Source organism: Cordyceps javanica, chromosome 5 (genome assembly GCF_051103115.1).
Source record: "Cordyceps javanica chromosome 5, complete sequence".
In the NCBI taxonomy this organism is placed as follows: domain Eukaryota; kingdom Fungi; phylum Ascomycota; class Sordariomycetes; order Hypocreales; family Cordycipitaceae; genus Cordyceps; species Cordyceps javanica.
In genome coordinates this window covers 624,672-647,821 of record NC_139299.1, presented here as the reverse complement: position 1 = coordinate 647,821, position 23,150 = coordinate 624,672, and the positions used below count along the sequence as shown (strand labels likewise).

The 23,150-nt window shown below is 52.9% G+C and overlaps 6 protein-coding genes across 6 annotated transcripts; 4 read left to right on the top strand and 2 right to left on the bottom strand.

Annotated features, from left to right (window-relative positions):
* Positions 1–1,393: 1,393 nt before the first annotated feature.
* Positions 1,394–2,201, bottom strand: V2A60_007432 (uncharacterized protein; the record flags this gene model as incomplete). The annotated part of the gene is made up of 2 exons (XM_083258716.1): positions 1,394–1,407; positions 1,466–2,201. The coding sequence occupies 2 exons, from the start codon at positions 2,199–2,201 to the stop codon at positions 1,394–1,396; spliced, it is 750 nt and encodes a 249-aa protein (XP_083114842.1).
* Positions 2,202–4,866: 2,665 nt separating this feature from the next.
* V2A60_007431 (Metallo-dependent phosphatase-like protein) lies at positions 4,867–6,280 on the top strand (the record flags this gene model as incomplete). The annotated part of the gene is made up of 3 exons (XM_083258715.1): positions 4,867–4,883; positions 4,941–5,064; positions 5,141–6,280. 3 exons carry the CDS (start codon positions 4,867–4,869, stop codon positions 6,278–6,280), a joined length of 1,281 nt encoding a protein of 426 aa, XP_083114841.1.
* Positions 6,281–7,065: 785 nt separating this feature from the next.
* On the bottom strand, positions 7,066–7,930 carry V2A60_007430 (uncharacterized protein; the record flags this gene model as incomplete). Its single annotated transcript, XM_083258714.1, has 2 exons — positions 7,066–7,812; positions 7,916–7,930. 2 exons carry the CDS (start codon positions 7,928–7,930, stop codon positions 7,066–7,068), a joined length of 762 nt encoding a protein of 253 aa, XP_083114840.1.
* Positions 7,931–13,557: 5,627 nt separating this feature from the next.
* V2A60_007429 (uncharacterized protein) lies at positions 13,558–14,214 on the top strand (the record flags this gene model as incomplete). The annotated part of the gene is made up of 2 exons (XM_083258713.1): positions 13,558–13,806; positions 13,867–14,214. 2 exons carry the CDS (start codon positions 13,558–13,560, stop codon positions 14,212–14,214), a joined length of 597 nt encoding a protein of 198 aa, XP_083114839.1.
* Positions 14,215–14,683: 469 nt separating this feature from the next.
* On the top strand, positions 14,684–15,904 carry V2A60_007428 (peptidase family S58-domain-containing protein; the record flags this gene model as incomplete). The annotated part of the gene is made up of 1 exon (XM_083258712.1): positions 14,684–15,904. One exon carries the CDS (start codon positions 14,684–14,686, stop codon positions 15,902–15,904), a length of 1,221 nt encoding a protein of 406 aa, XP_083114838.1.
* A 318-nt stretch (positions 15,905–16,222) lies between these two features.
* On the top strand, positions 16,223–18,083 carry V2A60_007427 (AFG1-like ATPase-domain-containing protein; the record flags this gene model as incomplete). Its single annotated transcript, XM_083258711.1, has 3 exons — positions 16,223–16,575; positions 16,628–17,092; positions 17,147–18,083. The coding sequence occupies 3 exons, from the start codon at positions 16,223–16,225 to the stop codon at positions 18,081–18,083; spliced, it is 1,755 nt and encodes a 584-aa protein (XP_083114837.1).
* Between the last annotated feature and the right edge of the window lie 5,067 nt (positions 18,084–23,150).

Sequence of the window (23,150 nt, the reverse complement as noted above, 5' to 3'; positions counted from 1 at the left end):
CACGGTAAAGCCACCATCCGATGGTAGGCCACTCCACCATGGTCTACGGGAAAGATAGAGTGCGAGCTATCCAAGATGTATCAGGAGGGTTTCTACCCCGGAAATCTTTAATTCGGATAAGGTGTGAACCGATATGAAGGCTCATGTTACCTTGGCTGCGAAAAACTCAACTACCATTGGTACGCAGCCCAGGCACATGTTGCCTAGAATGCCAAGTCTGCTCAGAACGCACTAACTCGGGCTAAGAAGAAGACGCTGCTGTTGATAGGATGAAAGGCGTGACATGCATAACGCCCCAGCTGTTACTTTGTGTCTGATCCGCGCTTTAGATGCCCGACCTAACAACCCAACCGTCTGTGTGTACGGCACGTTGTTACACTTTGACAAATTCAGACTTCAAAGATGGTCTGATAATAGAGATATTTCGAAGAATCTTGATAGAAATGTAACCTTTGGTCCATATTGGACTGAATCGGAAAACCCCGCGTGCATCTTGCGGCGGCTGGCTGGTAAGGCGAGAATGCACGGATGAACTGCTGGCTGGCGCGCGCGCCTGCAGTAGCAAAATCCGATCTAGTCCTCGTCTCAACCCATCTCAAGTGACGCAATCGAGTCTCGACGAGGACCTGATTGGGCAACGGGGATCTAGCTTTAGATGGTGATGGTGGTGCCTGGGGGGGCATGGGGGGTTGGGATGCAGCTGCGACACGGCCGTTCAGGTCGCGTTTCGTATTCTGGGTGTGTCTCAGATGAAGAAAGGTACGACCCCGATGGCAAATGATCGTATCAGAAATTTTGCCACGTACCGGAGCGTTCCGAAAGCAAAAGTATTTGGATTTCGACCTGTGTCTCATCTCTGATCCAGCCGTGGTAGGCTGACCTGTTGTGGACTGGAACCACCAAGTTCCGGCAAATAGACATCGCCTTCGACAAGAACATGCTCGACCGGGAGAAAAGAAGAATTCATGCCACTCGTGTTGCTTGGGAAACGGTCCTGATCCATCGATTCTGTGAGCGAAAAACTAACTCTCCAATCTATACTCATATGCTTAGGGCGATTTGATCAAGAGTTACGTGCAAACATACAGTTATCAGATAAACACTATGCGAAGGGTCTCGTTGAATCGGTTATTACTCTTGTATCGTAGAACCGCAGATTAGTATTTCTATAACTTACCTTTCAATATTCTACCATACGCAACACATGATTGGAGAAAACGATACGCGAGACACAAATCCTAGCTTGAAAGATACCACTTTAACCCTTTTTATTGAACTCATGAACTGTAAATGACTAAAAACTCCTAGCTAGCTAATCCAATCACTATCGTCACAAATTGGCCCACGTCTCGGCGCCAGTCGGCGAACCAGACAAAAACGTTATACTGCCAGCTTAACCGACAATAGCTAATCAGAAATTAGTATGCGAGGAAGGGAGTTGAGGAGGAAGACAGTTCACTCTTACCGATGGTGGCACCGTTGTTGACGAAGCCCTGGTTCAGTACCGTGACAATCTGAGGCTGGGAAATAAGTTGTAGCTGGTTGAGGGTCTGGAGCTGCTGGACCTGAGAGACAAGGGCAACCTGTTGCGCAAGAGAGATACCGTTGAGGTTGCCAATGTTGATTTGACCAACACCGAGCTGACCAATGTTGCTGACCAGCCAGGGGTTAAGAATAGCCTGGTTCAGGTTGCCGTTCTGCAGCAGCTGGTTGATGAGGTCCTGGTTGTTCTGGTTCTGGTTCTGGTTCTGGTTCTGGTTGTTCTGGTTCTGGTTCTGGTTGTTCTGGTTCTGGTTGTTCTCGTTGTTGTTGTTGTTGTTCTGACCATTGTTCTGCTCACGGCCCTTGCCGTTGTTCTGCTCACGACCCTTGCCATTGTTCTGGTTCTGGTTCTGGTTCTCGTTCTTGCCATTCTTGCCCTCAGTTTGCTTGCCGTTCTCAGAGGCGGTACCGTTCTGGCTCTGTTGAGTCTCCTCAGCACGGGCAGTGATGGGAGCAACAGGAACATCTTCCTCCTCCTCATCTTCCTCCTCATCTTCTACATCATCAACGAAAAGATCGGCGGCAGGGAGAGCATTCTGGCGGGCCTCGACAGCAGCAGAAACATGGCCGACCTCAGTGGAGCGGTCAATAATAGCGCCAGGGACGACGGCGGCCGAGACCAGGCTGGCAGTCAGAAGGAGAACAGAGAATGACTTCATCTTGGTGGAGTTGAATGTGAAAACAGCGCTGCTGTGATGGTAAGAGAATGTTGTGGACGGATGGGTCTTTTAAGGAAAGTAGTCGCCGGGACGGAAGAGAAACAGAGCACAGCTCTTGTTTTAAAGAAAGAATAAGAGGAAGTGGTAGAGAGTGGTTTTGCAGCTTGTTTGACTGTGAGGGATCTTTCTTGAGTTTGGTTTGGGGAGCCTGGAGATCATATACTCACGGAGCGATCCTCATCATGGGGTTTGGACAACCCTTAGGCCCGTGCCTCAACAGAACCGGGGAGGCAGTGATGTCTGAGGTCTCGAAAAGGAAACGAACTTTGAGGCGCAAGTAGGTGTCATACTCAAATCATTGAGCGATATTGCCTCCTTGAGACCGGATCTATCGAATTCCAGAGGAAACCCACCCCATCACTCGGCCAGCTGCCTTGTGCCAGGGGGAGGCAGCGGGACAGGGTTCATCCTCTTTTTTCTTTCTCCCACTTCTTTTTCCCACGATAAGGCTGATGCTGTTGGTACCTGGCATCGCTGACAGTTTCAGTCATCTTGGCACCAGGAGGCTGGCTCTTGATGGTGTCAAGACCAAGGCAAGTAGTCAAGTGCGGGGTGGCAATACTCCGCTGCGGCCGATTCTAGCATTATTACTGACAACTGGACACAGAAAGCGTCGCAGGCAGTTTTTGGACGAATACGAGAGCAGCATTCTCGTCTCGCCAACCCTCCTCCAATGTCTTGAGGTTTCATATCGGGACCCCAAGCCGACCCCATGTTTCATCCCAGCACGGCATATGTCGATTCCGGCGAATTTGAGTTCCCGTTGACCGGAAAATACACTTATGCATCATGCAGTCGCCAAATCTAAATGGGATGTAGTGCCGCTTTTTTTTTAAGTTGTGATTAACTTGTGTAATAACGTGAGGATGACGCGCCCACTACCGCCAGATCAGATTGGATCACCAGGTACGATGCCCGATATATAGATTCAAGGTGTGGATTTGGAATTGGGTATCAATGGACGAAATGTAATTTTTTGCCGTCTTTCAAAAAGTCCGGTAGCCTTTCCTGGTGGTGAGCGAAGCTCAAATTGTAGGAGACAGAATAAGCCGGCCTGTTTCTTTGACATTGTACAAGTACCGAGCAAGATTTTCTCATTCGAAGCTTAGGAAGCCACTGTGAATGCGCTAGTAGCTGAATCCATTAAATGTTAGATAGCTGTTTCGCGAGGCTCAGAGTTGTGCTGAGACTGTTCGCCCCTGGTTGCCTCCCTACACGGGGTATTTTGGCGCTACTGCGTCGCGTCGCACGAGTACGATATACCGGTTCGCGAACATTCTGGAGGCGTTCGACAATCACTCACATCACGTTCGGATTTCCAATTACAAACTCTAGTCGGATGAGGATCTCACGAGGTCGCTCCCTGTGTGCACATGGCCTTTCCCGTCATTTGGACGCTGCACTCCAAAAACGAAAAGGTACAAGTTTGAAAAGATTTGCAGGGACCATGTTTATTCATTCGTTTCTGTTCTGGTCGTGATTCGCTCTTCTCGTCGGGGAGAATCCGAAAGTTGCCATTGCCTGGGTATATTGTACAAGTATTCTATCAAGTTGTTTTCTTATCGTTTATTTGTGTGTCGGCTGTCACCTTGCTGCCCTCCGGGACTCTTCATTGGTATTGTGGAAGCCGAGCCATTCTCCTAGCATCCCACCTGGTTTAGGAACGGGACATTCTCTTCGTGATTGACTCGATCGTGGCGCCACGTTGTCTGTTGAATTATGGTTGAAATCAACAACTCCGTCTGTGATTTGCGGTGTGTCCTTTCGCCTCCATATCCTTTTGCGGCCGTTCTCATCCACCACTACTTCGCCGTCTGCGTATCGCGCCCGGGGCACAGGACATGGTAGTAAATGCGGCAATCCAACAACAAAGAAACTGGCGACCAATGTCGTGGCAAAGAGTGACGAGGTCATTCGGGACCTGGGGTGCAGATGCGGCGGCATTATAGTATCGGTGATTCGTTGCGGGCAGTCGAATGAACGAAGAAAAGGAGACCTGTCAGTAGGAGGTTAGCAATGTAGGTAGAACAACCGCAACTCCATCCATTGGGCGTACAGGTTCATAAAACCATGATCTTCTCTATTGTCTCGGCGTCAGAAACGCGATTGCGACAGCAAATGGGCGGTTGGCTGGCTTTCGCGGACAACGTGGCGCGTCGGTTCTCTCGGCCCAATCTGAAAAAGCGCTCTAATGATTCTCTGGAAGCAATTCTGACCAACCTTGGATTCCTAAGCTTCTGATTGGTTCGTGAAGGGGACTCTACGGTTCGGAGCGGAAAATCTAGATTCCGGCTCCAGTCCAAATTCGTACTAATAACAGTGTCATACTGATAGTTTTATCGAATCTGGTGGGGCGATGGACTCGCCGACAGATGGTGTGTGGTTTGTGCGCCCAAGCAAGGACCTTCCATCTGCCCTGATTTTCTCGGGAACACAGTCGCATCACCCGCCAATATCCGCGTCTGTCGCCTCGATAACGGCTCTCAGCAGGCCTTTGGTTCTTGAAGCACAGAATATGCTGTAAGACCGCTTGCAACTAGCTCATTCTACTAGGAAAGCGGCCGGCGCGTCCCCGCGTGCGACCGCATCTGGGTCGGACTTCATCATGAGTGATCTCGATAAGTGTGTTGTTTGATTCTCGGCGAGATCACGGTTCAGCTTGCTAAGACGCGTTTTCAGGGCCATCGCGCAGTTGCGCGCTTGTCGTCCGATCCCCGAGACCCAAGTCCGAGAGCTCTGCCACCGCGCCAGAGAGCTGTTGATTGAGGAGGGGAATGTGGTCACTGTGACTGCGCCGGTGACGGTTCGTAGACTCCCTAGCCTTTGTCCGGAATATAGGATGATCAGTAGCAGGATACTGATTCGTCATTTATATCTAGATTTGCGGCGATATTCACGGCCAATTTCATGACTTGATGGAGCTGTTTCGAGTTGGCGGAGATGTACCCGACACCAACTACCTCTTCATGGGCGACTTTGTCGACCGTGGCTTCTATTCTCTCGAGTCATTTCTGCTTTTGCTTTGCCTTAAAGTTCGATACCCCGATCGCATGACACTCATTCGCGGAAACCACGAATCGCGCCAGATCACAACCGTCTACGGCTTCTACGACGAATGCCTACGAAAATACGGCAGCGCCAATGTCTGGCGATACTGCTGCGATGTTTTTGACTATCTCGCTCTGGGCGCTATTGTTCTTGGAGCCTCTAACACACTTTCCAGTCAAGGCGAACCAGTTGACGATGAGACCGAGATCGAGGTCTGCGACCAGAACGGATCGATTATTAGTCGCTTTTCACGCCAGCGGGGCCAGGCCAATAGTTCGCAGCAGCAAAGTCAAGTCCCCAGCAGTAGTGGAAGCGGAGGTGGCACAGGGGATAGGACAGGCCCTCCAGGCTCTGGTGCCTCCGGATCCAGTAATGGAAGTATTGGCAACCCCGCGGGTGCGGTGCTCTGCGTGCATGGCGGCCTGAGTCCGCTCATCGACTCGGTGGACAAGATCCGCCTCATCGACCGCAAGCAGGAGGTACCTCACGAGGGCGCCATGTGCGACTTGTTGTGGTCCGATCCTGACGATATTGATGGGTGGGGTCTGTCGCCGCGTGGCGCGGGATTTCTCTTTGGTGCCGACATTGTCAAAGTCTTCAATCATCGGAACGACTTGAGTCTCATTGCGCGAGCCCACCAGCTTGTCATGGAGGGCTTCAAGGAGATGTTCGACTCGTCTATTGTCACTGTCTGGTCTGCGCCAAACTACTGTTATCGCTGCGGCAATGTCGCAGCAGTGCTCGAACTGTGCGAAGACGAATCTGGTACCGGTGTTTTCGCGCGAAGCAACGGCGATGTTGGTCGCAGTGACGGTGGCGCCGGCGCCAACGGCCGTGGTTTGCTGATGGAGTCTGACAGCCACAATATGCCAAACAATGGACCGGCGAGGCGTTACCGTGTCTTCCAGGCAGCACCGCAGGATTCGCGTGGGATGCCGGCTAAGAAACCTGTGGCAGACTACTTCCTCTAGACGATGACTGCGGGCCGTCGGGTGGCCTTTTATTTATTTATTTTTCCAGCTGCATTTCATGGGGGTCAGTGCAGTTGTATGGGAATCAACAGCGGCGTTGACGGTTGTGCTGGCTTTCTCCTTTATGCTTTTCAGGTATCGCATTACAGAAATCAAGATTTGGGACTTGGCGCGCTATTCACGAACGGAAATAAATGTATTATTTTTTTTTGCTAACGTGGTGCCTTTCCTGATATATTTGATGAGATGCACACTCTTAGCCCTGCCCCACCTTGAAATCTGTTCTGGTCGAGGGTATGACTTGAAGATGCTGAGTGTATATATGCCTCTTTTGTGGCTTGGCTCTTCTCCCTGCCTAGCCCCGAGTCTGCTTGTGAGCAGCTAGAATTGTTGAGACCAAGCAGTAAATGTGCAAGCCGGGTATGCTACGAGCCATGTTCAGTCGGCCTCTGTTGTGGATATGGGTACCCTCACCACCATGAATCATGTATGCATGAATCCACCCACCGGTGTCTGCAGCTTTACCATTCGGTTTTTGCCCTTTGCAAGGCGTCAATGACTCCAGGCTGGCTGTCACCAGGCAGGCATTCCTCTGCCACGTCAAAGCAAGGGCCCCGATGCTAGTGCCGAGCGTGACTGAATCTTCTGCCGAGATCCACGTTCTGACAAAGTTTTGCTTTGTACGATCCCGCATAGTGGCAAGTTTCTGAATTCTCATGTGTCGTGACTTCCAGCGCATCTTTGCGCCTCCAGCGAGCTGCACCGTCTTTGGGCGTAGAGCGTTGCTACCCTGTCCACCCACCAGAAGATCCATCGCCGTAGCTGCCATCAGGCGCTGTCTGATAGGTGTTGAAAGAGCCGTCATACTGCATCTGGTCCCTGTTCTGAGGCTGCAGCGCCTGACCCATTCCCGGTGTTGATGCGAGAGTATTCATTTGCGCTGGTTGATTCATGTAGGCTTCGGGTCCTCGAGGATGGTTTCCCATGAATACCGGTGTAGAGTACTGCTGTTGAGATGGTTGACCTGCGATGGCAGCCGCTTGGAGATGCATCCCAGGATTGTGGCCATAGGAAGATTCGGCGGGGATTGTGTCCCATGGCGTTGAAGTCGAGACCGAAGGTGTGCTTGAAATGGAAGAGTCCGACATGACTTGGCCGGTGACGGAAAATGGAGCATTGGAGTCGAGGCTTGCCGGTCGTCGCGGCATCATTGCTTGCTGTAGCGAGTGTGCAGCCATCCCAGGCTCACCCGTCGTAAAAGCCTGTCCGTGGCTCATATCCGGACCTCCCGCGATCCCAGCCTGCAAGAAGCGGTTGATGTACTCGTCGCTGAACCCATGCTTGTTGAGGAGTTGTCGTAGCTGTCTATTTTCTTCAGCGACCCGTCGTGCTGCAACCTGGACTTCTGTTGTTGCCTCTATCCCCTGTAACTCGCATAAGCGTAGGCGTTGCTCTAGTTCCTGCAGATATTCTCGCCTTCTCGCTCTGGAGCGCCGCTGGTTGTCCCGAATGCGAGCTAGGTTGGCCTTTTGCTATCGTTATGGTCCTGGTCAATCATTTCGCACCTCCGACGCTGACAACGAAAACTGGCTGAAGCCATCTGGGAAGTAGACGGGAATGTGTGTGCCGACTTACTGCTGGGGTTGACATTTAGGTCGAGCTGTGTGTGTGGCGGGTTGCGACTGGAGGATCGCTGGATCTCATGCAATACACTAATTGACTTTCTGAGGGGCAGAGATGCTCAGTGAGGCAAAATAGAGTGTTCAGACCAGGAAAGGTAGGTTTGAAACGAGAAACGGGTGGTGTAAAAAAGAAGTCGTCTTTAGGTTGGCCAACTATCACGCCATCGAAGAACTCGCAAGACTGGCGCTATAATTGTACTCGTCCAGGACGCAAACAAAGGGAAATCAGGACTGGAGATTGCTGTAAAATCATAGAGACGGCGTGTTTTTAGGATAAAAGGAAATGCCGGAGGTCGCCAGAAAAAGAAGGTTGTCCGAGGTGAGAGCTCGAGTCAAGGTCAGTGTTAGAGAACACGCATGGGAACACGCTTTCAGATGGCGGTCACGGCCTGTATGATTGAAGGAGAGCACCAATAAAATAAAAGCAAACGCAAAAGAGCCAAGCCTTCTTAGAACCTCCCAACGGTCGTGTGCTAATGACGTGGGGGCACTGGGAAATCTCAGCTCGGGTTGACTTTTCTGGGCTCCGTGACAACCGCTAACGAGGATATAGTGTAAGAGGAGAGAGCAGGACATTCCCTGGCCAGAGCCAAAAGACCCCCTATACATAATATCTATACGCCGAGACGCACGACTGGGGCAGAAGCGCCACACCACGGGCAGTCATTGCCGCATAGAGGAGGCATTCCTAGTCTGCCGGGTTCTCCCCGCTGCTGTCATAGGAGAATTTACGACGGTTATCTCAGTAGTAAGACGCTAAACATTGCAGCTAGTCAAGGCCTTTGCCTCGGGAAACTTTTGAAAATTCACTAAATATACATCCACCTGAATCATGGAGGCATTTGAGCAGCGAGTAAGGAGGGGAAATTTGGCACAGCTAAGAGTGTGGATAGCGGGCCGGCTGGTAGCAGCAACGCTTGGTAGCAACGTGGTGTGCTGGGAGAAAAAAGCGGACTTGGCCGTGGGGGAACCATAAAATGAAATGCATTTGCTCTTCTTCCCCTTTGCTCGAGTGATGGTTGAAGGAGCCGCAATGACTTGCCCACATCAGATCTTGAGGCCTGTGTGGCTGGGCAGTACCAAGCAGTAGCCCAAATGGAAGGAAGGGCATGGTCCCATGGTGGTACGCGAACAACGACAGGCGGGGAGGGGAGACCGAGGGAAAGGGGCCTTGTAACCAAGCCATGCAGCCTTGGGAGACAGACCAGGCTTCTCACGGGGCCGTGGTGACATGCGCGGAGCCAAGTCCTGTGGATGCTGTTGGGGGTGTATAAGTCAATTGAGTTGACCGCACTTGCCAACGGCAGGGGTGTAACAAGGACAGACACACGCACACGCCGTAAGTACAAGACGGAGCGCCAAAGCTATATTAGAATGCCTCGAAGAACCAGAGTTTGTTGGTCACGGGCTACGGGTTGCCGGACTGCGGACCGGTGGGCGGTGGACCACACAATACCGAGCTACCTTCATTCCGGAGGACGGCTTCGCACGTTGGCTAGTTTCCGATAAGAAGAGCTTTTTCTCTTTTTTTGACCCAAAGTGGACGGACCAAAGGACGAGCATGGGTCGGCAATCCAGCAGGTCGTAACATGTCTATTCAGTTTGCCGGTTGTGCGCATCACGCCCAGAGTCTCCCTGTGGCGACTTGGCGACGAAAACAACCTTTTTTTTCGCCTCAATGACCCGAGGCACGACTCAGCAGGAGTAAGAGCAGCGGAAAACAGTTGCAAACTCTAGTTAGCGTGCGGGAAGCGCAACGGCGGCCCGCTGGTTCACGCTTAGAGGGAACCTTAAAAAACCAAAAGAGTCTTGTCTGACAGGACGCGCAGCCAAGTTGCAGCTGCGACGAACCAGGTCGGACAATTTCAAGCAAGCGAGGGCATCACAACGGGTGCAGCATGACACAAGCACAGGGATCCTCGAGCAAGGGCAAGCATCATCCGAGTTTGTCAGGGGACAGGTTCCTTTGGTCTGCGGGCCATTTCAGCCGCGCGCCTCGGCTCTTCTTTGTGTCTTTACTGGCCCTCTGCTGGGCTGGAAGAAAATGAGCTGCATTTCATCCAGTCCAGCCAGTGGCACAGGCGGGCGTTGGCTTGCAGCCACAGAGGGGAAGAAAGGAAGCGGACGGCGGGGGATGTAGACTACTGTCCCGATCAGACGTCTTTCACACATGCTCTTACTGGCCGGTGATGAAATCTCATCTCGACCGCGCCGTACAGTATTCTGGGCCGGTAGGCCGCATCGAGTCCGCGAAAGCCGTGCATGGCCCTGCACTGTAACCTAGGCCATCGCCCATCCTTGGGTGCGTGGGTGGAGAGGGGATTGCAACGCCGAGACGTTGGCATCACAAGCCGGCAACATCGCAAGTGGGCTGGTGGAGTCGAGCTGCTGGGTCTGGCTGGAGCCACGCACCAGTAGATGGAGCAAGCACATAGACTGACTGGCAACTGGTTGACTGGTTGACTGGGACTGGTTGACTGGGACTGGTTGCCCTGATGATACAAAAGGGCCTGGCGGAGGTGCGGATCGGCCAGCCTCGTCTTGTTACATTGCCTAGGGTTTCAACGGTGCCTTCCAGGATGGAGCCCTAGTCCGCCCTGTCGTGGATCCATTACTTTCGACGGCTATCGTTCTTTCCAACCTGGCCCTGGATTCGAACAGCGACCAGGCACATGGCGTTGCGAAGGTGCTGGTAAGATTGGAAGGAGGAAGCATGAGAGTGCTATGGTAACCCAAAACAGCCAGTACCCTAGTCGCTTGGCGATTCAATTGTCACATGGTGAAGAGGTTGAGGGTTTTCGATTACGAGAAAGTTATCGTGCATTCCGCCCTCGCATGGTTAGTCTCGGCACAGGGGGAACACTCCTGACAGAGAGAGCGACAGAGAGAGAGAAAAAACGTGGCCACGCTGTCCGAGTACTGAGTACGGATAGGGGCCCAGGTCTTGCGAGAAATTTTCACCGACGCTATTCTAGGCCGCTGCTCTGCGCTCGACGGTTATGCAGACCATTGACCACGATCGCTCGCCCGATCTGAGCTTGCACTGGACTCCCGAAGCAGGCATGCTTGCTTGGCGACGAAGCTAGGCAATAGCAGCCCGAATCCTGACGAGTAATTGGCGGAGATTGAGCAGAGAAATTGACTAATGATGAAATCATTAAATAATGGATACGGCGGCGTCTGGAGACAAAAACTTACAAGTGACCATACGAACATGGGCTCTTGCGTGGCGCAACTCTATCTCGTCAAGTGGCTGAATTGGAGCAAGTCTCCGCAACGTGAGGGTGACTTCATCAAGTAGAGACGTTGATGACGGTGTTCAGCTTCTCTCAGCCTTTCCGCTCCATTTGGACTTGAGATGCGCCTCTATATTAATTAGAGACGGGCTCATCTCGCCGTCGATACTTGAAGCCTCGGCCGCGCCAGGACAGGAAGCCTCGTCGCTCCGTGCCTCCGCCACAAGACTACTAGCCAGCCGCTCTCCCGCTGTAACAACGGTTCATTACTATTTTAGGGTCTCGCCGTTTTACTGAGCACCACTGGCAAGCCATGGACCGGCCAATTCCAGGTTAGCGCAGGACGGACCCGGACGAGGCTTGGTCATATCAGTAAGTGGCTGGCTATAAGTCCCAGGTTCCTCTGCAGGCATTGCAGAGACGGTCCCCCGTATTGCGGCATTCCGGCGGCATCCGCTGCAGGTCTTGCGGAATTTCATACAGGCCTAGCTCGCCAGGCGACTCCATTCGCCCCAAAGATGAAAGGGCTGGCTGGAGAAGTATTGCAGGGGCCCATTGTCTCCGTTGCTATTATTAACCTGAAGCTCGCTATTGCCCCGTTCGCAAACCGTCCGTCTGTTCAATTTCTTGTTAGGTATCCATCTCAGCTTGGCCGCAGGAACTAGCCAGAAGGCGTATGTATGTATGTATGTATGTATGGCACGACGGCGCTATCTCGAGTCTTGAAAGAGTTTTGCTCTTCTTGGCGAAGCCGCCGCAACGCAGAATTGGCATTCACCCAGGCAATGGTCGAGTAAAATTCGCAGGACACTTGGCATGGCATTTGCCCCGGTCGCTACGTCATGAAAAGAAAAGAGGAAGAAAAAAACAACAACAACAACAAGAAAGCTCATTAAAGTTTCCGGCACCGCCGTTTCTGCGCGAATCGAGGCACTTTCGCCGTCCACTAGCTAAAGACCGTCTGGTCTTTTCCCATCTTCCACTAGTCGTGACTTTCCGGAGTTGCACGGCGCATAACTTGCAGGCTTGGCCACTGCCAAGATCCTTGTCTCTTCTCTTGTCGCCACAATTGCGCATGGAAAAACTTAGAGTCGCCTCATCTCGACTCATGGTCAACTGTCAAAAGCGGCAGCCGGCCTTGCCGTCGGCTGTCGCGCTAAGAATCAATTTGCTTGACACCCCCAGCTGACCGTCGGGATCTTGGCAGCGTTCAATTTCTCGTTGGGCGCATGGGATGGAGTGTGCGTGGTTGATTAAATATGTGCTGGTATATGGAGATCTCCCTAGTCTCTCGCGTCCTTATCCGAAATGAACTATACAATGCATGTGCAATTACATGGGGGGATGATGAAACTGCCACGCTTCATTCATAGCGGCTGGTACGGACTATATTTCGGCAACTATTTTATTCTATTCAGGTACCATGCTGCATCATCCATGTACCGAACCTTCCTCCCGGATACGATTAATTGGCAGTATCGCGATCCACCAGATCAAGTGTCCTACCCTGTGGTGCTTCCCTCAACGGTCAGCGGGATGGAGGATTGGGAATCTTGTAGAATGACGGGTATACAAAAGAAAGCCGTCGTCGCATTCGATAGATGAACAATGCCGTCCGACAAGTAAAACTTATCGTACATGTCTTTTCCCGCTGTGCACTCGCACCGAAATACGGTGTCCAATTTCTAGCACAAACTTTTTCGCCGAAATTTCTCAATGGGATTCAATAAGGTGCGTAACCTCTGCATCCCCTGCGTCCTTGATGTATTTTTGACAAGCAAGGACAACTGATTCAGTAGTTAGCAGGTACTCTGATGCCCACCTTGACAACGCATAGGCTCTGCCCGACCGCCTTGGTCGGGCACGAATGCGCGCCAAGGCGATTCGCAAAAGAAAAATACCGAGACAGAACAACAGCTAGCAAATTACCCAATAACCTATGACGGGGCATCTAGATTACTCTCTACTTAGTATGCTGCCAGTTGCGAGTATCGGGGTGAATCGACCCCCTGTGGCGTCCAGGGGAAGCGGTTACTGAGTATCTTGGTGACTTTGCCCTTGTCGCGGATCAGCTCGTTTTCAGACGTCATAATGTCCCATCCTTAACACAGCCGAACAAGGCTGATGTTGTCTGCCAATAGCATGCACGAGTGAGAATAAGCACAAAGAGGGCTGTCGGGAGCGAGCCGTGTTTCTGTCACACTCTCCTACCGGTACGGGACGAGGCAGACTTGACAGCTCTCTCCTTTTCTGCCTTTGTACAAAAGCTATTGTGCTCTCAAGCCCCTTGATTTTTCTTCCCTCATCAACCACCGTTGAATTCGTCTGGTAATTATCCTTTTCCGCCCAGCGTTTCAAAATGCCCTCCTTCAAATCTGTTTTCGCTGCTGCTACCCTCCTGGCGGTCGCCTGCGCCAAGACTGTCAAGATCACCGCCAAAAGCGACAACCGCTTCGACCCCGATTCGTCTACCGCTGACAAGGGTGACATTCTCGAGTTCCATTTCGAAGATGGCAAGCATAGCGTCGTCGCCGGTGACTACACGTACCCATGCTCTCCGCTCCAGATAGGATCTGGCTTCTTCTCCGGGCTTGTCGATGGCTCCAGCGTCAGTTCACCTACTTCATGCTGCAGGTTACTTTGGTATTAACGCGCCACTGCATTTTAGGGCAAAGTTTTCCGCGTCCAAGTCAATACCACCGAGACGGTCGTATTCTATTCTTCACAGGGCAATGAGTGCGCTTCTGGTATGGTGGGCATCGTCAACCCTGGCGGAAACAAGACCTTGGAGGACTACAAGAGCCGGGCCAGCAAGCTCTCCAAAGGAGTCACTCCTGGTAATGCTACTTTTGGAGGCGAATTGGCCGACAAGGATAGTTCTGGCGACAGTAGTGACAAGGACGGCAAGGACGACAAGAAGGGGGGCAAAGACGACAAGAAGAACTCGGCCGGTACGCTGCAGATCTCGACGTTGGCCCTTGGTAGCGTCTTCGGTGCTGCCCTGTACGTGCTTTGAGGTTATACGGCGTTCTATGGCAAAAACAGTTTGCCTGCTCGACTATTGTTCATTCTTGGAATAGTGATTGCTCTATTGTCTCTTTAATTCTGCGCGCCTCGGCGCAAATGATAATATCCGTCCACATTCGCCCTTGCTGTTCGTGCCCATAACAGTGCGGCATCCAATCGTGACCATCATGTCAGAGGGGGGATAGCCATCTCTCCACTTTCGAGACAAGAAATCGAATGGCTCTACCAAGGCAAGCATCAGTTCTTACCTGGGAAGACGTAATGTGCAATAGTACTTTGTCGGGGTGACTCATCCAACTGAAGAGTAGGCACGGCGCTAGCCACGACGCGGGGAAGGGAGGAGTGTCAGTTGAGGCTTTCGGTCAGCGTACCCTGGCAACAAACTGCGAGTTATAAAAGAGCCTGTTGGGACTGCAAGAATTTGACGACCAGGCGAATTTCATACCAGACCGTTCATCATGTCAGCGTTCAACTCGACAAGCCCGCGAGCGCGGCTTCGCGACATCGTACCATCCGTTTTTTTGGGCTCATGGACCCCAGGGCCCAAGAACGGACTGACAGACGTACCTGGCGTCCGCGTTCACACACAATCCATCCACTCGGAGGACGGAAACGTGAATACGGGAGTCACTACCATTGTTCCACGCAGTGAATGGTTCACCAAGGCTTGCCACGCAGGCATATTCCGTTTCAATGGCTCTGGAGAGATGACGGGCACGCATTGGATCGAGGAAACCGGCCTCCTACATTCGCCCATTATTCTCACCAACAGCTTCGCGGTGGGTAAGGCATATACCGGAATCTACCAACATGCACTCAAAAACTACGTGGGAGACGACGGTGAGGTGGGCTGGTTTCTCCTTCCCGTCGTTGGCGAGACGTTTGATGGCTATCTCAACGACTTGAGCGTCTTCGCCGTGACGCCTGAGCACATCGTCATGGGCCTGGAAAGCGCAAGTAGTGATCCGGTGAAAGAGGGAAACACGGGTGGCGGCACTGGGATGATTTGCCAAGGATTCAAAGGCGGCACCGGTACCAGCAGTCGCGTTGTCCCCGCGGCAGCGGAGGGCAAAACTTATACAGTCGCAGCTTTGGTGCAGGCCAACTACGGCCGCCAGCACCATCTCCGTATCTCGGGCGTCCCTGTAGGGCGCATCATTGCAGATAGAGCGGCGCAAAAGGCTGCCGAAGCCAAAACGACAGTGCCCAGAAACGAAGCCGACGAGTCCAAGGAAACCAAGGATGGCTCCATCATCATCATCATCGCGACGGACGCGCCGCTGCACCCAACCCAGCTTCAGCGCCTCGCGAAGCGCGCTACCGTTGGCCTTGCACGGGTGGGGGGATACGGGCATAACCCGTCCGGCGATATATTCATGGCCTTCTCCACGGCCAACGAGATACCGGTGCAGACTGTCAATTCCAACGTGCGCCGAGTCGATCCTTTCAAGCTCGGCTCGCACAGCATCGAGACAGCCGACGACCAGACCATCAATGCGCTGTTCGAGGCGACGGCGGATGCTACCGAGGAAGCTATTTACAATGCGCTTTGCATGGCCGAGACAATGACTGGTAATAGAGGACATCGCATTGAAGCACTCCCGTTGGACGAGCTGAAAGAGATCATGGACAAGTACCATTATACGGGTATCCCAGCGGCAAAGGCCGTGCCAAATTAAAAAAAAAAAAAGTTCCATTGTTTTCTGTCAGACACTCTCGAATTGTAGAACGCAGTTGTCATCATCTTGTACCTCTGCCTTGTGAAAAAAAAAAAAGTATGCAGCTGGTGTTTCAGAAGGCTGTCAGAGGCCATGACGTGACTCTGTTCCACCGCCCGGGCTCTTGAACTGCGGACCGGCTTCTTCCAACTCCACACACGAAAATAAGCCGACTGCCGGGCGATCTCGACAGTTTGCGACTGCCTTCTGCGACAGCCATGCGCCGACTCGAGTAAAACACACAGCGCAGACTCATACAAAAACTATCAGCCTCGAAACATGCGGGGTAGTACGGCCGCTGCGGCGCCGTTGCGGCGGCTGCAGGCCTCGGCCAACTGCGCCCGCAGTGCCCGCGGAAAACAACCTCGGCGCTCCATCCAGGCCGCACTCGAGGGGCCCTCACCCTCTTCGACGCTGCTGCCGAGACGAATCTCGAGAAAGAATCAGTGGAAAAGTCCGGCCACGAGCTTGGAGCGGCAGGGCGGCGGCGCATTTCTGCAGCTTCGGTCTCTTGCGACAGCGGCTGGCGGCGAAGCCGATGGTGGCGGGCCGTTGGCCGAGTACGATCGTCGCGTCGAGGCAGGTGAACTGCGCAACGATGAGCACCAGCGAGGTAATGGAGACACGCAGCTGTGAGAGAAGGTAGCGCGGCGATCGAGCAGCAGCCATATTTGCTAACGCCAGCAACTACCCAGGAATCATCGAGAGCTTGCAGCACCTCTACAGTGAGTTGCGCGACTACCACGCGCCGCCGGTCGTGCACCCAAGCCTCGAATCGCTAAAACCCAAGAGGTCTGTCCTGTCGTCGCTATTCGGAGGCGGCGGGAAGAAGGGGGAGGCCGCCATTGGGCAGATACCGGACAACCTGCCCCGCGGCCTCTACCTGTTTGGTGACGTCGGCAGCGGCAAGACGATGCTGATGAACTTGTTTCACGACACGCTGCCTCCTTCGGTGAAGAGCAAAACGAGAATTCATTTTCACAATTTCATGCAAGATGTACACAAACGGCTGCACAAGATGAAGACGGAGCATGGCATTGACATTGACGCGGTCCCTTTCGTAGCCGCAGATATTGCAGAACAGGGCAACGTCTTGTGCTTTGACGAATTTCAATGCACAGATGTCGCCGACGCCATGATTTTGAGAAGGTATTGCCACACTATTGCTTGATCTTTGCATTTGCTTTACTGACCGGCGAGTAGATTGCTGGAAGCTCTCATGTCGCACGGCGTTGTGATGGTCACGACCTCCAACAGACAGCCCGATGAGCTGTACAAAAATGGCATTCAGAGGGAATCCTTTATCCCAGCGATCAAACTACTCAAGACACGGCTACACGTCATCAATCTAGACTCGCCGACCGACTACCGCAAGATCCCCCGACCACCCTCGGGCGTGTACCATACCCCGTTGGACAAGCACGCCGATTCGCACGCGGACAAGTGGTTCCGCTTCCTCGGCGATACGGAGCACTTTGCGCCGCACCCGGAGACGCAGAAAGTCTGGGGCCGAGAGATTTACGTGCCGCGCGTCAGCGGCCGATGCGCCTGGTTCACCTTTGACGAGCTGATCCGGCAGCCCAAATCGGCGGCCGACTATCTCGAGCTGGTGCGGTGCTACGACGCCTTCATCGTGACCGACGTCCCGGGCATGACGATTCGCGAGCGCGACCTCGCCCGACGGTTCATCACCTTCATCGACGCCGTGTACGAGGGCAACGCCAAGCTGGTCCTCACCACGGAGAAGCCCTTGGGCGAGCTGTTCGTGTCGAGGGACGAGATTGCCGAGAACCTGCTCGCGTCCAACAGCAGCACCTCGACGCCGCCGTCGTCATCCGGCAAGGGGGCGGCCTCGGGCGCCGCCGCCGCCGCCGCCGCCACGGCGGCCGAGGAGGATGTCGAGTCGGTCGTGGATGAGATGCTGACGGACGCGGACAGCAGCGTCGCGAAGCTCAAGTCTTCCAACCTGTTCTCTGGCGAGGAGGAGGCGTTTGCTTTTGCGCGCGCGCTCAGCCGACTCAGCCACATGGAGAGCAAGGAATGGGTCGAGCGCGGCATGGGTCTGGAGAGCAAAGGCGGCAAGGAAGACAAGGACAACTGGACACGCACACGAAGCCGGCAGATGGAAGACTCCATGTAACACGATGCCGCGCTTACGGTGTTGGAGATGGGGGTTCAGTAACGCGGTATGCCTGCCCCCCCTTTACTAGCACTACACAGACGGCTGAGATGTAAGTACTGATTTTGGTAGCGGAGCGCACATGACTATAGCACGTCTCTTGATATAGACTCTCATTTAGAAGCGCACACACACACGCGCAAGTCAGGCGGAATACCCGAGATTTAAGGATGATACACTAGAATCAATTGTCAGCAATCGAGATTTCTTTGTCGTCTTCCTCGGCCATGTGGCACAAGTAGCATTACGCGCAAATTGTTGCATCATGTAGTTTTTGCACGCAGAGGGGGTATGGCTCTGCAACCCCGAGGCATTCACCAGTCGGCTTCGAAAAGTTGACTACTTTTGGGTGGCTCGGCTTTCCGAGGTTGACAGTGACAATCAAGACTGACTGGCCAGTGTCTCGGCTCATCAAGAGCAAAGACATGGAGGGGCAAGTCATTGCCGGCGACGAGGACCAATGAATGCGGCCGAAAGGGAAAAGGGGGGGATTGAGAGACCGGGCTGTTATCTGAAAAGCCGAGTGTAGCCAAGACGAAGAAGAGAAAAGAGAATAAAATTCAAGCCACTGCGCAGAGTGCGCATTGTTGCAGCGCCACAAATTCTCTCTCTCTCTTCCTTTCTCTCTCCTTCTCTCGTCTTGACAGTCGACGCCGCTCCCCTTCAACCGGTCGATTATTCGTGCCGGGTCTGAGCGCGGGCATTGCGAAACAATGGGCTGGCCTGAGACAAGTCCATCGGACGACGGCAGGTGTGAGTTGCGTGCAGTCAACTCTGCAGTCGCGCGTGTGCGGGCGCGCGGCGCGGACGCTCGGATGGCAGAACCAAAGAGTGGGCAGGAACAACAACAGCATTGAGAGCGAGGCGTCACAGGTATGGCGGTGCGATTGTTTCCTTCATATAAATCGCATTCAACAGGGCAGCTGTTCAGATGACGGATGGCACGCCACACAAACTCGTGCGCGTCTAACTTACTTGCGCACTCTTGTTCTACATCAGGTAACGACACATCCCTCAGTAGGGTGACATGCATACTCGGCACTATAATGTATATTGCGGTGTGGCGGGACATGCTGCTGCACCGTGACGGGTGGCGTACACGAAGCCGAGTGCCATGCACGGAATAATCAGCCGTCTGTATAACTGGTAGTACTGAGTACGGATGGCGACGAGGGGATTGCTGGTATTACTGGTAGTACTGAGTAGCTGCGCATGCGCTTGTCTCACAGTCTCCAGGCTCTCCTTGCCTCGTTACTACTTTACTACTTTACTACTCGGCGCATATGATGTAATATACCGGGGTCGTTATTAATACTCATGAATGGGCGTAGCCAGATAAGCATTCACGACCTCAGTTATTACTTACCAAGTATCCGTACGCCAACGGATACAGGGCAATGTTCGCTCATCTCCGCCAGGTACCAACAGTCGGGTCCCAAGGCGGGGCCAGCTTCGTAGCGGCTTGCCATGATCGACATGGACCAACCCTGCCTTTTTTGCATTGCTAGCCAACTGGGTACTCGGTACGGATAGCTTGACCGCTTCGATTGATGGAGGAGGAGGGGGGGACAAGAAGAAAAAGTTGAAAGAAGAAGAAGAATAAAAATAATAAGATAATAAAAAAAGAGGCGGCGCCCGGGGGGGGGAGGGGGGGCTCGCGTTTCAGGACCCTGTTAGTAGACGAACAGGCTGTGTGGGGGGGTGCGAGGCTTCAAGGCCAAAATTCGCAGCGAGGCGAGTCGAGGCGAGGCGAGGCGGCCAGATGAAAGAGTGGATGTTGTCCATCAAGTCCGTGTACGGAGTACGGAGCACTGAGTACTGGAGGAAAATGTTTGCCCTTGTATTTGTTTCTTGAAACGTCTAGTCTCTCCCCCCGTGACGTAGAGGGAATGCTTGGACGCGGCTTGCAGGAGAAGCAAGCGCAGGGCAGAATGGGTTTTTTTTAATTTTTTTTTTAATTTTTTGGACAAGAACTGGGGGAACGAAGAGGGTTTGCTTTGAGCTGACTGGGCGGTCGTGTTGGCGCGTCGGCAGACTGAGGCTGAAGGGCAGAATGGAGAGAGAAAGACCCGGCAAGGGTAGACAGATATTGGATGTGACGCGTGATGAAGCGGTGGCAGAGGTCGGCGGCACCTTTGTGTGTCGTCGCAACAGCCAGGCCTCGCGACAATGGGTGTTGGGTTGAAAGGGGTCGGCGGCGGCACTCGGCTGTAAGTCGACTCTCCGTACATACGTAGCCAGTACGATCAAGTGCTTTCACACATGTATAACGGCGGCGACTACAGACTGATAGACGCGGTTGAAATTCCAGACTCCCTTTGTACGTAGAACACGGAAGGAAAAAAAGGGACTATTGTAGAATGAGGGCGTCATGGTGAATCTATCAGTACTCAGGACGGGTGAGCAAATGGGCCCCCCTGCTGACCTGGCGTCATGGGTAGATCCAACCCCTGTGTGGGGAGAAAGTCGATCCCTGGCTTTCTAGCCTACTTGTCTACTTTTTAGTACCAGTAGTGTGCCTAGCAACTAGCCGAGCAATCTTGTACTTACTGTCTGTACTGGACTCGTAGTATTACCAGTATGCGTGAAGTAATAAGCCTTTTTATTACTCGCGTGGCTTGGCTTGGGTGGCTCGAACGGTCGAGTTTGCATTTGGTTTTGTTTCGTGTAAAAGAGATGGACAGACACCACCGATCAGGCTACCAGGTGCAGGTATCGACCAGCTCTTTGTTTTGGGAGAGCTGATTGACTTGTTCCACTCTGGATGCTTCAATACTTGTCAACTGCATTACTGGTACGGCAAAGTCTGCCGAAAAAAAAAAAACAGGACAGGGTAACCATGGGCACATCCTCCAGGCAGTTGGTGGAAAGACAAGGGTGGACACTGCCGAAAGGGTTTTTTTTCTTCTTTTTTTTCCCTTCTGGTATTTGGGACAATGGCATGAAAACATTCCAACGCGAGCGGAGCTGTGCACCAGCTACGCCATCACTATCACATAGTTTTTGTGCAAGAAAAGGCTCCCTCGATTGGCCGAGGGATGACGGGAGCCTTTGCTAGCAGGATCCGGGCGGGGACAGTGAAGCAATGAGGCCAATCATGACGAGCGTGTGCCTGCAATAGTGGCGCACAAACAGGGGACAACAGAGACAAGAATGAAAAGACAGAAAAAGACGTGAAAAGATGGAGAGATGGCAATTTCTTTGTACCGAGTAAAAATACAGATTACAGATCACAGATTACTGATACTTGGGCCCAGTGAGAATTCGGGCGCAGGTGGTCAGTATCAGTGAGAGCTCGAGAGCCAGAGAGCATAGAGTTACCTGATGCCAGCAAGGGGTGCGGAAAGGGGCTGTTGTCTGTGTCCTCCCACCTGCGGCGCTGGATTGACTGTCATTGTAATGCGCCGGCAGTCCGTACGAACCTAATAATCACTCGCCATACTAGTACCAGTACTGAGTAGCGAGGCGTGGTCATTCATTGAACCTGGCCCTGACGATGATCGTCATCTAGCTACTGGAAAAGGGCGTCTCCCGTGTCTATCAAAACCCATAGTTGTATAAAATCATGGCATGGTTTTTTTTAGTCCCAAGGTTGCCCGCCGCGATCTGCATGAGTATAAGTTGAGGTGCACAAAAGGGCTAGTGGTAGGGTGTATGTACAAAGGGAGGGGTTCCCAGCAAATCACCCATTGTTTGCTCCAGGAGAAAGGGAGAGTGAGAAACATGGAGACAGAGACAGAGACAGAGACAAGAGAAAAAAAAAGCAATGAAATTGGGCAGGGCCTAATTACGCCAGCCTACCATTACTTGACCATCTATTTTTTTTTATTGTCGACGTTCCCAGCGCAAGGTTCGCGCGCACAGACGGCCACTGACCTCTTGTGTAAGATGGACACAAAAAAAAAACAAAATGGCTGTGCAGGGAATGAAGCGGTTGGCGAGGTAAACTTATGAACAAGTGCATAAAGGGACGGATGAGCGTGGGATAAGCTCCCCGGTACTAATGCAAGTGGTACCTGGACAGGGGTGGGGGCGCGAGGACGGATAATGGGCTTGGCTTAGTCTCCACATGCCCACCACGTACCCGTACCCGACCACTATTGTGCCTGTGCCGGTGCCTGTGCCTGTGCCTGTGCCTGTACCTGTACCTGGTGCCTGGTGCCTGCCAACTGCTCTCTCTCTGTGCTTGTGCCACTGTCACCCAACCGCCACTACAACCACCAAGACATCACACCCTCTTTCTCTCTTCTCGTCTGCCTGCCTCTACCAGCATCTGCTCTGTGCCTCTCTTCTCAGCCCTCTTTGATCATCCTCTTTACTAAGTAGCCCTCGCTGCCCTCGAGATCAGACATCCCGTTTCCGTTCCCCCTCTCCCTCGTAGCCAGTAATCATTTTTCCCACCATCGCTACAATTAGGTCATTTCTCTTGCCCCCTTGCCCCCTCCAGCTCTTTCTACCAGTACCTCTTCCCGGTGGTCGCCTTTTTCACCTCTCCCTTCCCACCCTTCCCCCCCCACCATCGTCCCTGCCCATCTACATCCCCCGTGCCTCGCTGACCCTTTCGGTCTCTTCTCCTCTTCTTTTTCTCGCCAACATACATCTGTCTATTTTTCGACTTGAGCTGGTGCGCGCGTGCGTGTTCTTCTCACTCTTTTTTCTTCACTGCTCGTGTGCTGCGCGCCAACTCTTTTCCATTCCTTCTTTTTTTTGCTCACCACTCAAAACGATTTCGTTTCAAACGGTCATTATTTCCGCCAAACAAATCGACCCACGCGCGACACCCGACCGACAACCTCCTCCTATCGTCACTCACTTATCACCATCGCAATCAACGGGCCGAAAACACTCCCTTTATTCTGCGCTGTCCTCGAAGTTTATCTGCCCTAGACCGTCGCCATCCAAGACATTGACGGCACAATCGAACAATACGTTTCGGAGGGTCTCGATAGTCTACCCATACTAGTACACATTCTTTCTCCCTCAAGCCTCCACCACCAGCATTCCATACGCCGGCGCACAAGCAGTCCC